Here is a 14,707-nt window from a genome sequence, read left to right as displayed (position 1 = left end):
ATGGTCATTTCTTGTACGGGTTACCAGCTACCAAGGATAAAAAAAGGGATGTGGGTGTTGAGCAAAATCAAGTAAAAGTAAAAGAATTGACGTGAACTATACGGGCGAAAAAATTATGGCCATCAACATTTAGTACCTGCCGTCCATAGGTTCATGTATCGTGAAAAGTATGATACCTATAAAGATAGTGCATTTCAGTCACATTTAGATCCGTTTTTCAAGTTCATGATATAACTAAATTGGATGGATCTTCCATCCTTTCAGCTAAGAAAGAGCTACCAAATCACAATGACTCGTCCATGCCAAACACATGCTCGATCTGTAATTATAACTAGCTAGGAGCATGCGCCCTTGATAGCTGTCAAGCAATCTTCGCCGTCAAGTTGTTGCCTTTGGTGGATGCAGCTAGATACAGATTGCTGTTGGGTGGTGAATCCACACCGCCACATAGTTGCATTGCGTCACTCATCGCAAAGGCTATATATCACTAGCAAACTGAGCATAGGTTCCATGTGGTGGAACCTATCCACCTAGGCTTGAGTCTCCAACTTGCTCGTATTTTTTGAATTTATTTCATGATTTAACCGGTACTATCTTTCAATGGTAGATGACGTGCCACAGATCTATGCTATTTTATCTCGCAATCGATAAAACGAGCACCACAGCTAGCACACACCAATCAGAATTTTGACGTGGTTCGACTGAGTTTCAATTTGATTAAGCTATCCTCGAGATGATTTTCTTTTAGGACTGTCCTTGACGTGTGATCAGCACAGGCCATCGACCTCTCTCGTATTCCACAATAAAGGATCTCGTGCCATCGCTCGGCAATGTTACACTGCAGCATGTCCCCTATTGTAGAACAAAGCACCTTTTTCTAGCTGGCCTGCACTGAAGAAATCTTCCACACATTACACTACAGGATCGCCGATTCACTGCAGCAGAGTGCAGACTTAATAAGAAGGCACGGCTCTGGTTTGTGTAATTTTGGATCAGATAGTGTTTCAACTTCCAAGCAAAAAATTCATGTTCATTCGAGTCACAGCAAGAGCTCCATGTCGATTTTCTGCAGTCAGGCAAAGGTAAGCAGATGATCTAACTACCACCGATCAGCACCAAAGCAGATAATCGAGACGAGAGATCGTGTTTGTTGAATTCACACGAGCGTCATTTGTCTGCCATTCGTGTCTTCATCTTGTTCCAACTGTTCCAGACAGGAAAACAAAATGAGTTAGCAAACCGGGAATTATGAAAAATATAAACCAACTTAAGTTTCCTATAGCAGCTTGCCTCTACACAAGTTTCAATGATGGAATCATTCAAGTAACTTTTGTGTGTGCGCGCTGGGGGTAACATGGAGGCCTAACGAAATAGTTGTGTGCTGTTGTTTTCTGTAGAATCGAGTGGTTTGGGGAAATTTCTGGAGCCACACACCACGATCCCTCTTTGTTCCTTCCCATATATTTGTGTACCTTTTACAATTTAGTCCTTCCAAGATTACACAATTACACACACTCTCTTATACACATACATCAACACTCCCCCTCAAGATGGGTGATAAATATCTATCATCCCCATCTTGCTACAGGCTAATACACAATCTTTAACTCCTAATCCCTTTGTTAAACAGTCTGCTACCTGTTCGCTTGAAGTCACAAAATCCAACTTAAGAGTCCCATCATCCAATCGTTCCTTGATAAAGAAGCGATCGATGTCCACATGCTTGGTTCTATCATGCTGAACAGGATTGGTTGCAATGCTAAGCGCTGACTTATTGTCGCACCAAAGTTTCAGAGTGCATTTCATTAGTTTTAGTTCAGATAACAAGTTTTTCACCCATAACATCTCACTAAGGCATACTGACATAGCTCTGAACTCTGCTTCTGCAGTTGATCGAGATACTACTGGTTGTTTTTTGCTTCTCCATGCCACTAGATTCCCCCCAACAAAGGTGCAGTAACCAGATGTCGACCTTCTATCATCAAGACAACTAGCCCAGTCTACATCACAATAACCTTCCACTTCTAAATGACCATTTCTCTTGAACCATAACCCCTTTCCTGGACTACTTTTCAAGTATCACAAGATCCTGTAGACCGCATCCAAATGGCCGCTTCTTGGGTCATGCATATAGCGACTCACAATACTTACAGCATACGTTATATCGGGTCTTGTATGACATAAATAGATCAACCGTCCCACAAGTCTCTGATATCTTTCTTTATCTACAGGGTCTCCATATTCTGCACATATCTTGTGATTTTGTTCAATAGGGGTAGAAGCTGGGCGACATCCAAGCATACCTGTTTCATCTAGCAGATCAAGTACATATTTGCGCTGTGAAAGAACAATTCCCCTAGGAGATCTTGCTATTTCAATGCCCAGAAAATATCGAAGTTGTCCCAAATCCTTCACTTCAAATTCCTTGCTTAGATTCCTCTTTAGTCGAGTTATCTCCAAAGTGTCATCACCAGTGATAATCATATCATCCACATACACTGCAAGAATAGTGACATGACCTCTAGAATGATGATAAAACACAGTGTGATCACTATTGCACTGTTTGTATCCCATGTTATACATTGCTTGCCTTAATCGATCAAACCAAGCCCTTGGTGACTGCTTTAAACCATACAATGACTTCTTCAACTTCAACACTTTGTCCTTAGTCTGATCAGTAGCAAATCCTGGTGGAATTTCCATATAGACTTCCTCTCGGAGATCTCCATGCAAGAAAGCATTTTTAATATCTAACTGATATAATGGCCAATCATAAACAACTGCACAAGAGATTAATGTCCTCACTGTGCTCATTTTTGCAACTGGTGCGAACGTCTCATCGTAATCAATTCCATAAGTCTGACAATACCCTTTTGCAACTAGTCTAGCTTTGTACCTCTCTACTTTCCCATCAGGATTTTGTTTTACTGTAAATACCCATTTGCAACCGACAATCTTCTTACCTATAGGGAGAGGTATAAGATCCCAAGTTTTGTTCTTTTCTAGAGCAGCTAATTCTTCAAGCATGGCCTCTTTCCATTTTGGATTATGTTTTGCTTCCTTCCAATCTTTAGGAATTTGCACTAATTGCAATGAGGCTAGAAATGATTTATATGAAGGGGATAAAGAAGCATATGAAACATAGTTACTAATATCATCCTCAAATCCATACCTTGGCCGAGGCACTCCTGCATTAATCCGTGTAGATTTTCGCAATGCAATGGGCAAGTCATCTGATAAAGGATGATCAAGCTCAACTTCCGGTGATGAAGGCACATTAATTATCTCCTGGGTACTGTCATGTATTGGAGGTGGTGGTGCCACCTCTATTGTCTCTGCCGGAGATCTATACTCCCTTCTTGTATATACCTTTGAAAAATATCTATCATGTTGCCTCCCATCTTCAAAGTTCCTATCTTGAGAAGAGATTGATTCATTATTAACCCCTTCCACTCTCCTTTCCTGAGAAGCTGAAGTACTTATCACTCCTTCTATTTTCGATTGTTTCTCAACTGAGTCACTCTGAACATTCTTACTCTCCCCCCTCACGAGTAACTTCATCCACACTAGGAGATTCAAGTATAGCAAATAGATCACTCAGATCTGATCTTTCTCCATAAAAAGGAATTGATTCTCTAAAAGTGACATCCATACTCACAAACATACGATGTTCAGATGGGCTCCAACATTTATATCCTTTTTGTCCACATGAGTACCCAACAAATATACATTTGATAGCTTGGGGATCCAATTTCCCTACAGAAGGTCTGTGATCCCTCACAAAGCAAGTGCATCCAAAAACTTTTGGTGCAACAATAAATTCATTTTTCCCGAAGAGCATTTCACATGGAGTTTTCATACCAAGCACTCTTGATGGCATGCGGTTAATAAGATGAGTCGCGGTCATAACCGCTTCACTCCATAAGAACTTAGGTACATTCATTGTGTACATGAGTGACCTGGTTACCTCTAGTAGATGGCGATTCTTTCTTTCTGCTACTCCATTTTGTGGGGGTGTATCAGGACAAGATGTCTGGTGTAATATCCCTTCTTTAGAAAGAAAGGTTCTAAATTCATTATTCAAATATTCTGTCCCATTATCAGTTCTAATAATTTGAACATGAGTATTGAACCGATTCCTTACACATGCATAGAAGTCCTTAAAACAATTTAATACCTCACTTTTGTGCTTCATAAGATATAACCATGTGAAACGGGAATAACAATCAATGAAGGTAACAAAATATTTCATTCCACTCACTGAAACAACAGGAGAAGTCCACACATCTGAGTGGATCAACATGAAAGGATTCACACTCCGTAGTCCTCTACTCACGTAGGAGGCTCTCGTGTGTTTCCCAAATTCACAAGCATCACATACTAATTTTCATTTGTCTACCTTGCACATTTCATCATGAAACATTCTACTCATAACATCAAAAGATATATGCCCCAACCGACAGTGCAAAAGCATTACCTTCGCCTCCTCTTCACTAGCTACTGTTGTGAGAGCCAGACATATTGCTTCATCGGTCTTCCTTCTATCAAGAAACCAGAGTCCATTATGTCGCACTCCAGTCCCAAGTCTCTTTCCAGTCTTTCTTTCCTGAATTAGACAATTTTCACGATCAAGGGAAACCCGACAGTCCATCTGATCAACTAATGAACTTATTGAGACCAAATTAACTGGAAAGGAAGGAACATATAACACTGATGATAATGTTATGGATGGAGTGCATTTCACCGTGCCAACCCCTCTGATGGGTTGGGATGTTCCATCGGCGGTTTGAATTGTCTCTTTATAAGAATGTGGATACGGTATATATGATGCAAATTCATTTGGCGTGCCCGTGACATGTTTGGATGCACCCGAATCTAATATCCAACTCGAATTAAGTTTTTTGTGGTTACCAAAGCATTGTTCCTCATACCTGAATCAGAATGAACAAGATTGGCAACATTACCAAATGAGGTTGACACTACTCCTTGATCATCATATTTTGAGTTACTCTTGTTCTCTCTTAGCTTCTTCAACTCTTCTAACTCTGCAACTGGAATTGTGACCAAATCTGATGCAGTTTCCTCAGGCATAGCAAAGTTAGCTCTATAGCCTCTCCTTCCCCCACGGTATCCACCTCCCCTCGATGTACCTCTATCACTACCTCTCCCCCTTCCACGATGAGACCTTTGTGGCTGAGGGCAAATACGACTCAGATGACCTCTCTCACCACAATTATAGCATATTCTGGTTTCATGTGATTCTGCCACCACAAACGTTGGCTGAGGCGGAGATGGAGCATTCTCTTTCATTACTTTCAGCCTACTCTCTTCTTGTGCCATAGCAGCTATGGCTTCCTCCAGGCTAGGAAGACTAGATTGATGAAACATAGCAGCACGCCTTCCCTCAAATTCTGAGCTTAATCCTCTCAAAAATTGAAGAACTCTCCTTTTTTCCACATACTTCTTCACCCATGCCACACATTCTGGGTGTGGTAACTCAATAGGCTCGTAGTGATCTAGATCAGCCCATAATCGCTTCAACTCAGCAACATAAGCCATTAGAGGCAACTCTCCCTATTTCAGATGATAGATTCTATCTTCTGTTTCTGCCATTAACATAACATTCCCACTGCCCGAGTACATTTTTGATACAGCTTCCCATATTCCAGAAGCACTAGGAAGTGTATCTACTGATCCCGCAATTGTTGGGGACATAGAAGTTAACAGCCATGCTGACACTAAAGAATTTATAGCATCCCAAGATTTCCATTCATTACTTGATTTATCCTCTGGCTCAGCTACTTTCCCATTAACGTAGTCTTCAAGCTTTTTTGCTTTCAACAACAACAATGCTCTCCTGGACCAAGCTAAATAATTCTTTATACCTTCCAACCTGATATCAATTGGCATAAGCTCTAACTTTTGGAATGCATCCATTTGTGGTAAGGCTTCTTTGCTTGTAGACGGGGTTTCAGCTTTCTTTTCTGTAAGCAGTTCCACCAGCTTCCCAAGAACCTGCTCAATGCCCTGATTGTCCCCCATTGCTCAGCTGCAACCTGCTAGCACCAAAGCAACTAGAAATGCAGAAACGACACAGGCCCCTTCTACTTCCTTCCCACGCAGGGACCTAGAGCTAGCTCTTCCACCAGCAGATTTAAGAACCAGCTAGACACGAGTTGCTCCTGCCTCTACACAACACCCTTGAGTAGCCGCACCACCAACCTGAACCGCTGCCTGCTGCTTTGCTCCGGCACCGCGCCTCTGCTTGATGCCGCGCCCAGGCCGGTGCCGTGCCTCCCCAGTCCCCAGGCCGCGTCGCCGGGTTCCGCTTGGCTCCACCCACTGGCTAGAATCGCCGCCGCAGCGCCTCGACCGGCTCTGACACCATGTAGAATTGAGTGGTTTGGGGAAATTTCTGGAGCCACACACCACGATCCCTCTCTGTTCCTTCCCATATATTTGTGTACCTTTTACAATTTAGTCCTTCCAAGATTACACAATTACACACACTCTCTTATACACATACATCAACATTTTCATTTTGGTCTTCGAGAAATGCAAACTATTGTGAAAACTGAGAGTGCTCGGGCATAGAATCAGGATTTTCAGATTGAAGTTATTTTTTTTACCTCACTTCTAACCTTCGTAGACCTTTTCCCTATCTTTGATCTCTTTTGTTTCTTTGCTACTTGCTCATCTAAAAGATCATCATCTGCATCTGTGTAACCTGTAATTATTTTCAAAAGCATTTAAATCATATTAAAGTGGCATATTTGCCTTCCTGTTCCAAGTAAAGCCCACATCTAGCAACATATTTAAGAAGGCCTACGCAATTTTTAGAATCAAGCATTCTAGTGCCATGCAGTTTCTTCATGGAAACTACAAGAAAAGGAACATAGGAGAAGAATCTTTGCAAGGGACAGCTCCCAGCCTCCAGGTTAAATTTTAAATCAGTAGAAAGATGGAGCTTCTTATTACCACATTCACCGTTAGGAATGCCTTCGAAGTCTTCAATGTCATCCATTTCATTTTCATTCTCATTCTCATCAGGTTCAACATATTGGATCCGATCTTCCTGCATTGACAAGTGAACTCACGTGTATCAGAAGGCATCTGAACAGTGAGAAAACAAAAAAGTGAGCTTGTGACTATAAATATGCTTACTTCTTCTATCTCAAGTTCAACAATGTCGTCACTGAAATCAGGGTAATTGCATATTTTGTTATAACATCCTTCCTTCAGACGGTCGAGTAATTCACTTTGAATACACTGCATGCTAGCAGGTGCATGCGTTAGAATGTATTGATGCATAATCAACACCTTATAATAAAGAATATAAGGAAAATGACATTATCTATTCTTGCAGCCACTTCAGCTTTGCTCGCTTTCTTGACATCGATCTGAGTCTTCTTCCTGGGTACCGTCATTAACTTCTCCCTAAAAGAGTAGATGAATACGGTTAGCAGTATTTCTATGTGCCAGAGAATGAAACAATCAATAAGTTTTTCTACAACAATGTTCCGCTGTAACATTCATAGCCCCTTGCCTATTACAGTATCACATTCAGAAACAAAAGAAAATAGACACTGATATAGTATGGAAATCTTTAGCAAAAGTGCCCACCTCACTTTCAGTTGAAGTTTCCTCATTCTTATTCGATACTGAGTCATTTTAGTCAGGCGTTGCTTGATTTTATGCACAAGTAACCGTGGCCAAATTTCCTTAAGGAATAAATGCATGCTGTCAGGGCTTTGAGAATTTACACTTGAAATTTTACAAAGTACCAACAGAAAGGGATACACACAAGATGCTTGTTGATAACTTCTATTGCTTTCTCGTAGTTCCTTGGCAATTTAACCCTCTCCCACAATGTATTTGGCAGATGAGATCTTTCAGCACTTTTCATGTACAAGTAAAAAATTCCTGCATGGCCAGTAAAAGGAGAACAGAATAACAATATCACCAAATATTTGGATAATTACTAGCTTACAATTGGGAAAAAAAATCAAGAACTTAACCAGAACTGATAGACAAGATTTCCGCTGGACACCCTTGGATAAAAATACAAACAAAAGGATGCTTCAACTCCAAAGTTTCTATTGTCAATTCATCCTCGCTGCTAATTTGACCCCATAAAGAAACACAACTTACAGCTTACAGGGATGGTAAAGACAAATCAGTAGAACTGCATGCTTGGTAACTTCTAATCTTTTGTAAACAGTGGTTGTTCATTTATATTGTAGGTTATAAGTTTTTTCATAAACTCGATTTATAGTCAGGAAAAGCTATCCGACTAAGCTGAGTTTTATGATTTGAAAACATTGGTGTTACTAATACACTAAAGCATGAATCTGTTGGAGTAACTTGGTCCATTAGTTGTCGACCATTTAGTGGGTGTCACTATACCACAGCCCCGATACACCGACTGAGGGTCAGTCGGTAAAAGCCGTTGTACCGACAGACCATCAGTCGGTATAGATGTATGCCGACAGCACCTAACTGTCGCTGTAAGTGGCGTCGGTATAACTTTTGCCGACTGATATAGATATACCGATTTACGGTCTGTTGCCCTACAAAGATATACCGACTAACACTTATTCCTGACAGATGATCTGTTACAATACTTTTGCCGACTGACAGTGAGTAGCTAAATTTCTTTGCCAACCAACAATCCAACGCTAAGCATCCAGAAAAATAATATAATTAATCTCTCATTGACCATACAACACCAATCTTTTGAACAATACATATCAAGCACACTTGAATAAAGATATATAGATCATGTTTTTCGTTTGAAGCCAACAGATATCAAACATGGAATTGACTAAAATAATATAGCTCAGAGTTTTCATATGAACCCAATACATATATAATTGGTTGAACAGCAAAGCTTCATCATAGACATCATTTGTTGTCACAGTGCTAAGTCAAGCTAGCTAGATCATATGTTGGGTTTGTCACCGGCCACAGTATAAGTAGCAACCACATTTACAAAATAAGGGGAGCCAGCCTAGATATTCCAAATAAGCACTGCCCAAAAATAAAAGTGTCCATGAGCACAACCCAAAATAGAAGTCTCCGCCCAAAATAGAAGTCTCCATGAGCACTGATCCACTTGTTGATCAACCATCATGCCACCTCTAAGACCTCCCACCTGAACAAAGTTAAAAGTATGCTAAAAGTTAACTACAGGAACAAAAGCAAGAGTGAAAATTAATCTACAAAACTGCTGGCTTTTGCTGCAGCTAGCTGACACAGCCTATAAGCCACAATCCAAAGAACTATATACCAGGAGCACAGATGAACACTTGACTCCTTTTAATGTATCTCCATGGATATCACAGTTTATCTCTAGGAAATCCAGAATAAAACATAGTTTTGAACAGCTTCTTGTTTACACCATCAAGCATGCTGCATAGCATCTCCTAGAACTACCTGAAATTCAATACAAACAAGCTGATTTTTAGTTAAGATCAAATTACGTATACAACACACATTATATGAACCAAGTCATGAAAAAAATAAAAGAAGTAAATTATGTGTGTAGCATGCTGTCATCTACATGAAATTCCTGCAAAAACAGTTGGCAAGAATAAAATGAAAGAAGCCCAAGGTAGGACAGATATGATCACGAATTGCAAGATGAACCAAACATTGCAAGACTAAAAAAGGGCGTACCCAGTGCCGTAGGCTTCCCGCACTGTGCGGGGTCTGGGGAAGGGTTGTTTTTAAGCCCCAAGCCTTACCCACACAAATGTGCAGAGGCTGAGGCTCGAACCCGGGACCTTCCGGTTACAGACGGTAGGCTCTACCGCTGCACCAGGCCCGCAAACATTGCAAGACTCAAATGCAGAAAAGACTAATGCCATGGTGCTTTTGAGCTGAGAGCTACATTTTTGCGAGGCTACTAAACTAATAAGCTGAAAGCAACCTATAGATCATATATACCTGCATTCAAGATCTGTCTAATCACTTATCTTTTTAGATAGTATGACATTCAAGATCTATTTATTATCCTATTGTGTCCAGAAGCATGAAGGTGGGTACTGGGTAGCTGGATCATTTGTTCTCCATTAGGAGAGGGTATGCAAATATAACAACACTACAACAGACAATATTCCTCACGTCTGGTCAGGTGATTGATGGCCTGATGAGTAATAAACACTGACAGTTAAAGTTGCAGATATAGAGTCCTAATATGAAATGGTAAAGGTAAGAGCAAAGATAGATTTAGAGTAACCATAATAAATGATAAAGGATATTCCACAGTAGTTAAGTTACATACCTCTAAGGTAAGTTGCAGATATATGTTTTGGTATTATACTAACCATATTAGTTCAATTTCAAAACAAAGAAAATTGCATAGCACAATTTTGTTGACACTCATACAAGCTCTAGCCAATTTCTCTCATCTTGCTATACAGTAGTTAAGAAGTGGATGTTATCTCATTGCATTTATAATTTACATCTTAAAGTGATTCCTAAAGTAGTATACAAGCACATATTGCCTAGTAAAAGAGTCAATTATTGGTAACATTTTAAATTTCAGTACAGGGCAATCAGAATATATGTCCATGGGGGCACAAACACAAGAAGGGCAATCCCAGAAGTCGGTGCAAATGAATGAAATCAGCTGTAAATGTCAGATTTTTCAGAAAGGAAATGACAAAAATGAAGTTACAGCAGCAATTCCATCTTACTCCTCCAGCACATGCTCAGTGCCATCAAGTTCAATGTCATCTTCATTGGTGGCAGCTGCAACAAGAGGGATGGATGTCTTTGAGAATGGAACAAATTAACTAGAAGTACCAGCTATCCATCACAAATGAATTAGCAGAAAGCAATAGCAGCTACGGCAAATTCTGTGCTTTGTGCACTTGAGAAAGAAAGAAGAGTTGCAAAGGGGCGAATAATATCATCACACCTGTGCTCATCCTAAACTGAATTCCGAAAGATACACTGATTTTCCCGCAACATGACGATAGTGATACAACTGATGAATAGCCTTAAGATTGTAACACAAAGAAAAGGTGTCTACCAGTTCATCAAGGAGGAGGCAACTTCACCAACACACAATTTGTCAGATCCACATAGCAAGGAAGGGGATGGCTCAAGGGAGGGCACATGGCGTACATCTACCTTGAGCGGCTGGCAGCTTGTTTGCTCTCCGCCGGCCGGCAGCATGGGTTGCGATGTGACACGGGTCCTATTCGGCGGTGGTAGGCGGCGTAGGCCCTCTACGGTGGGGGCGCCGCAGGGCCCCGACATCGAGGGGCCTCTTCGGTTGCAGCGGCCAGCGGCGCATGGCTCCTTGGGCCGGCGGCAACGCGGGGCTCCATCGGCCGGCAGTGTCGCAGGGCCACGGCGGCGGCCGGCAGCGCATGGCTCCTTCGGCCAGAGCCGGTGCGAGGCTCCTTCGGCCGTCCGCGCAGCAGGGCAACGGTGGCAAGGGGCCTCAACGGCGACCGGCGGCGAGGGGCTTCTTCGGCCGGTGGTAGCGCGGGGCCATGGCCCTTGGCGAGCATCGACGGTGGCTGTAGAGTGAGGGGCTCAGGACAAGCTAGGGTTCGAGATGCAAACATATCCTAGGCGGTTGGCTTCGGTCATGGGCCTGTTGCCCAAGGCCCAATATGACAATGCCGACGGATAGTTGGATCTAATTTTCAGTTTTTGCCGACTGATCATTCAACGCTATAAGTAAATATTTGTACTGACTCATACTCGGTCGGGAAATATTGAAATACCGACAGATTGTTGGTTAGAACTTTTTACCGACCGATGGTTCATCGGTATTTATCTACTTTTAGCGACTGATGTCTGATGGGATATTGGGGCTGTGGTATAGTGTGTTAGGATTGGCTGCAACTGAAACATCTGAATTAACTTTTGTTATATATAGAATTCTAACTTGGTTCATTAACAATCCGTAGGTTGTAGCTGATTAAATTATGCCCAATTTGGGGAGTTGCTCTCAATTCAGTGGCTTTGGCCTTTGGGGACTACATGCCGAAGCTAGATAGTAGAGACTCTGATGTGTGGTACAGCCCTGAGTCAATTGTTGAATAAGGTACCCAGCCTGGGCACCATATAAGTAACCTTGGTTAAATTAGCATGACATTCTAAGAACAAAATTTCACTCGTGACACTGTCAGGCATGACAATGAAAAGGTAACATACTACCATCAATTGATGAATCACCAGACTCACAAAGAATTGACGTAACTTCTTCGGGAACATATCTGGTGGAAACCGCAACATTCGTGAAAATCCGTGCAAACTATGACAAAAAAAACGTTTAAATTCACCAAAAAAATCACACATGTAGATGATATGATGATACACAATTTTACAAAATATCTTGGCCAAACTCGACTTCGTTTGTGAGATATAAAAATAACAAATTTCTAACAAATCATGTGGACAACTTTCCGCCTTGAAAATTATTATTTTTATATCTCACAAATTAAGTTGAGTTTGGACAAGATATTTTACAACGTTGTTTATCAACATATCATCTACATGTGTGATTGTTTTGGTGAATTTAGACGAATTTTTTGCCATAATTTGCACGAGTTTTTACGAAAATTGTGGTTCACATTCCCAACTTCTTCGTACCGGTAGGAGCGGAGACAACAAAATTCAGACTCACCATTGTGATCGCGGATGGTGGCGTAGCGGCTGTTGGCGAGGGGGCAGGAGCTCCGGTTGCAGATGCCCATCACGTTTGTAGGGGTTCCTGCAGAAGATGCCCGTTTCGATCCTGCGAGAACCGCCGCAGTCGCTTCATCAACAGAGAAGGGGAACAAAAAACAAATTTCTAGGAGAACGCAAGATGCGGCGATCGCCGTCATACTTGGCCATGAAGCTGCAGTGGCCATGGCGGATGCAGTGCCACACCACGTCGTCGCTCATCTTCGACGATGGCGGCGCCGACGCGGGGGATGGTATTCTCTGCTAGCTGGTGATGCTTGATTGCCGAGGGTTTCGGGACGGCGGCGAGGTATGGCCAGGAAAGATGGGGGCACCGCCATATGTACGTACATGAAAGGGGCCAGGCTGAGGGTGTGGGCCGGGCTGGAGTTTTGGCCTTTGGGCTCGCAAGCGTATACATGTGTGATGTTTCCTTAAAAAAAGAAAAGAAAACATGTGTGATGTGTTTCACAAAAAAAATGATATTTTTTAGACTGAAAAAACAAAAAAATGATACTTTTATCTTTTGATGAAATTACTCTCATAGCAAAATTAGTCATACAACCAATCTTTATTGTAAAGATATAAAAGGTCAAATTTCAATATACAACCAATCTATTAAGGAATTGAAAAGAAAAACCCGATGCTCTTATCCGCAATGAAAGACAGGGCCTCTCTGTCATGGGCTCATGGCTGGAGGCTGCGATCCAGGATCACTCACGGGAAGACTATACATTGCCCGTGCTACAAATTCGGAATCGATCGTTTAAAAGAAATTATCTATGGTGGCTTGACTCTAATTAGACCTAAGATTCTGATCCGATCCAAAGCCCTTTCAATTCCCCACGTGCACAGAATAGCTCATGTTATATTTTATTGCATTCAATTCATGCACCCATTCACCTAGCAGCTCACCTTGAAACTTAGGCCCCGTTTGGCACAGCTCAAGACAGCTTCAGCTTCGTCGCTGTAGCGACCCTGTAGCTTACTGTAGCAAAGCTAGATGAAGCCTCCAAAACCTGGCTTCACCGGCTTCTCACCTCATGTTGACTGTAGATGAAGCCGCCCTGCGCAGCTTCGATGAACAGTGCCACAGCACAGGGCGGCACAGTGCAGCACAGTACCGACGAAGCTGAAGCTCCTCCCGACGAAGCTGTGCCAAACACACCCTTAATGGTCGTTCTTTCTTCTCTTTTCTTTTCTTTGTTCACTTTTATCTCATTCCTTTGTCTTTTTATTTACATATTATTTTAATAGTTCTATAAGCCTATATATAAACGTTTTCTTTCATATTACTATCTTCATTTTCTTTTTTTCCTTTTAACAAGTTTCACTTTTTTCGTAGTTTCTATTATTTGTATTTGTTTTCACGTGAACTATTTATTCATAATGAAGAATGGCTCGTACTTAGTGTATACCAAATTTTAATAACTCATACTTGGTGTATACTATTTTTTTTTGCCATCGTTGATTCATGGTAATTATATTGTGACATGTAGACTCATGATTCAAACTATTTTTTTGCACTGTTGACTAATAATTCAAACTTATTTTTTTCTTTTATGGGTTAATTGGATTCATGTCATTACAATTTCTCGAGTTCACTGATCTGCCATTACAATTCACCTATTTGGAGATATGACATTACAATTCGTTCTTTGCTTGAGATGTGCCATTTTGTACGTATTTGATGCTCCTGAGTCCACTTGCAGACCTCAGTATTTCTGTATGGTCCAAACTGCCCCGGCTGCCTCTCTTCTCTCCACTAGCTGACATGTGGGTCCCACATCATCTTCTTCCTCCTTTCTTTCTTCTCCAACTGGCCTCTCTTCTCCTTCTCCACCGAGTCCACTGGCCCCCTCTCTTCTCAGCGATCTCCTCCTTAGCGCGATGGAGAACCCGCGGTCCCATCGCCGGTGAAGAAAGGAAGGAGAAAGAAGATGACGTGGGACCCACATGTCAGCCAATGGAGAGAAGAGAAGCAGCAAGGGTAGTTTGGACCATACGGAAATATAGA

General features: G+C 41.7%; 1 protein-coding gene, 1 long non-coding RNA gene and 1 pseudogene across 3 annotated transcripts; all 3 read right to left on the bottom strand.

The window, feature by feature from the left end:
- Positions 1 to 953: 953 nt before the first annotated feature.
- LOC120656014 lies at positions 954 to 13,124 on the bottom strand (annotated as a pseudogene).
- On the bottom strand, positions 4,231 to 5,570 carry LOC120656015. The gene is made up of 2 exons (XM_039934003.1): positions 4,932 to 5,570; positions 4,231 to 4,606 (listed from the first exon to the last, which is right to left on the bottom strand). The coding sequence occupies exons 1-2, from the start codon at positions 5,557 to 5,559 to the stop codon at positions 4,563 to 4,565; spliced, it is 672 nt and encodes a 223-aa protein (XP_039789937.1). The 5' UTR covers positions 5,560 to 5,570; the 3' UTR covers positions 4,231 to 4,562.
- Positions 8,821 to 11,187, bottom strand: LOC120656016. 2 transcript variants are annotated; one of them, XR_005667794.1, is made up of 3 exons: positions 10,701 to 11,187; positions 9,290 to 9,435; positions 8,821 to 9,154 (listed from the first exon to the last, which is right to left on the bottom strand). It is a non-coding gene; the product is annotated as an uncharacterized LOC120656016 (long non-coding RNA). The 2 variants fall into 2 exon arrangements; XR_005667793.1 differs by lacking the exon at positions 10,701 to 11,187 and having other exon boundaries at positions 9,290 to 9,563.
- Positions 13,125 to 14,707: the final 1,583 nt, after the last annotated feature.

The sequence above is a fragment of the Panicum virgatum genome, chromosome 1N (genome assembly GCF_016808335.1).
Source record: "Panicum virgatum strain AP13 chromosome 1N, P.virgatum_v5, whole genome shotgun sequence".
Classification (NCBI taxonomy): Eukaryota; Viridiplantae; Streptophyta; class Magnoliopsida; order Poales; family Poaceae; genus Panicum; species Panicum virgatum.
The sequence above is the reverse complement of the archived record's forward strand: the minus strand, read 5'-3'. Positions and strand labels throughout refer to the sequence as shown.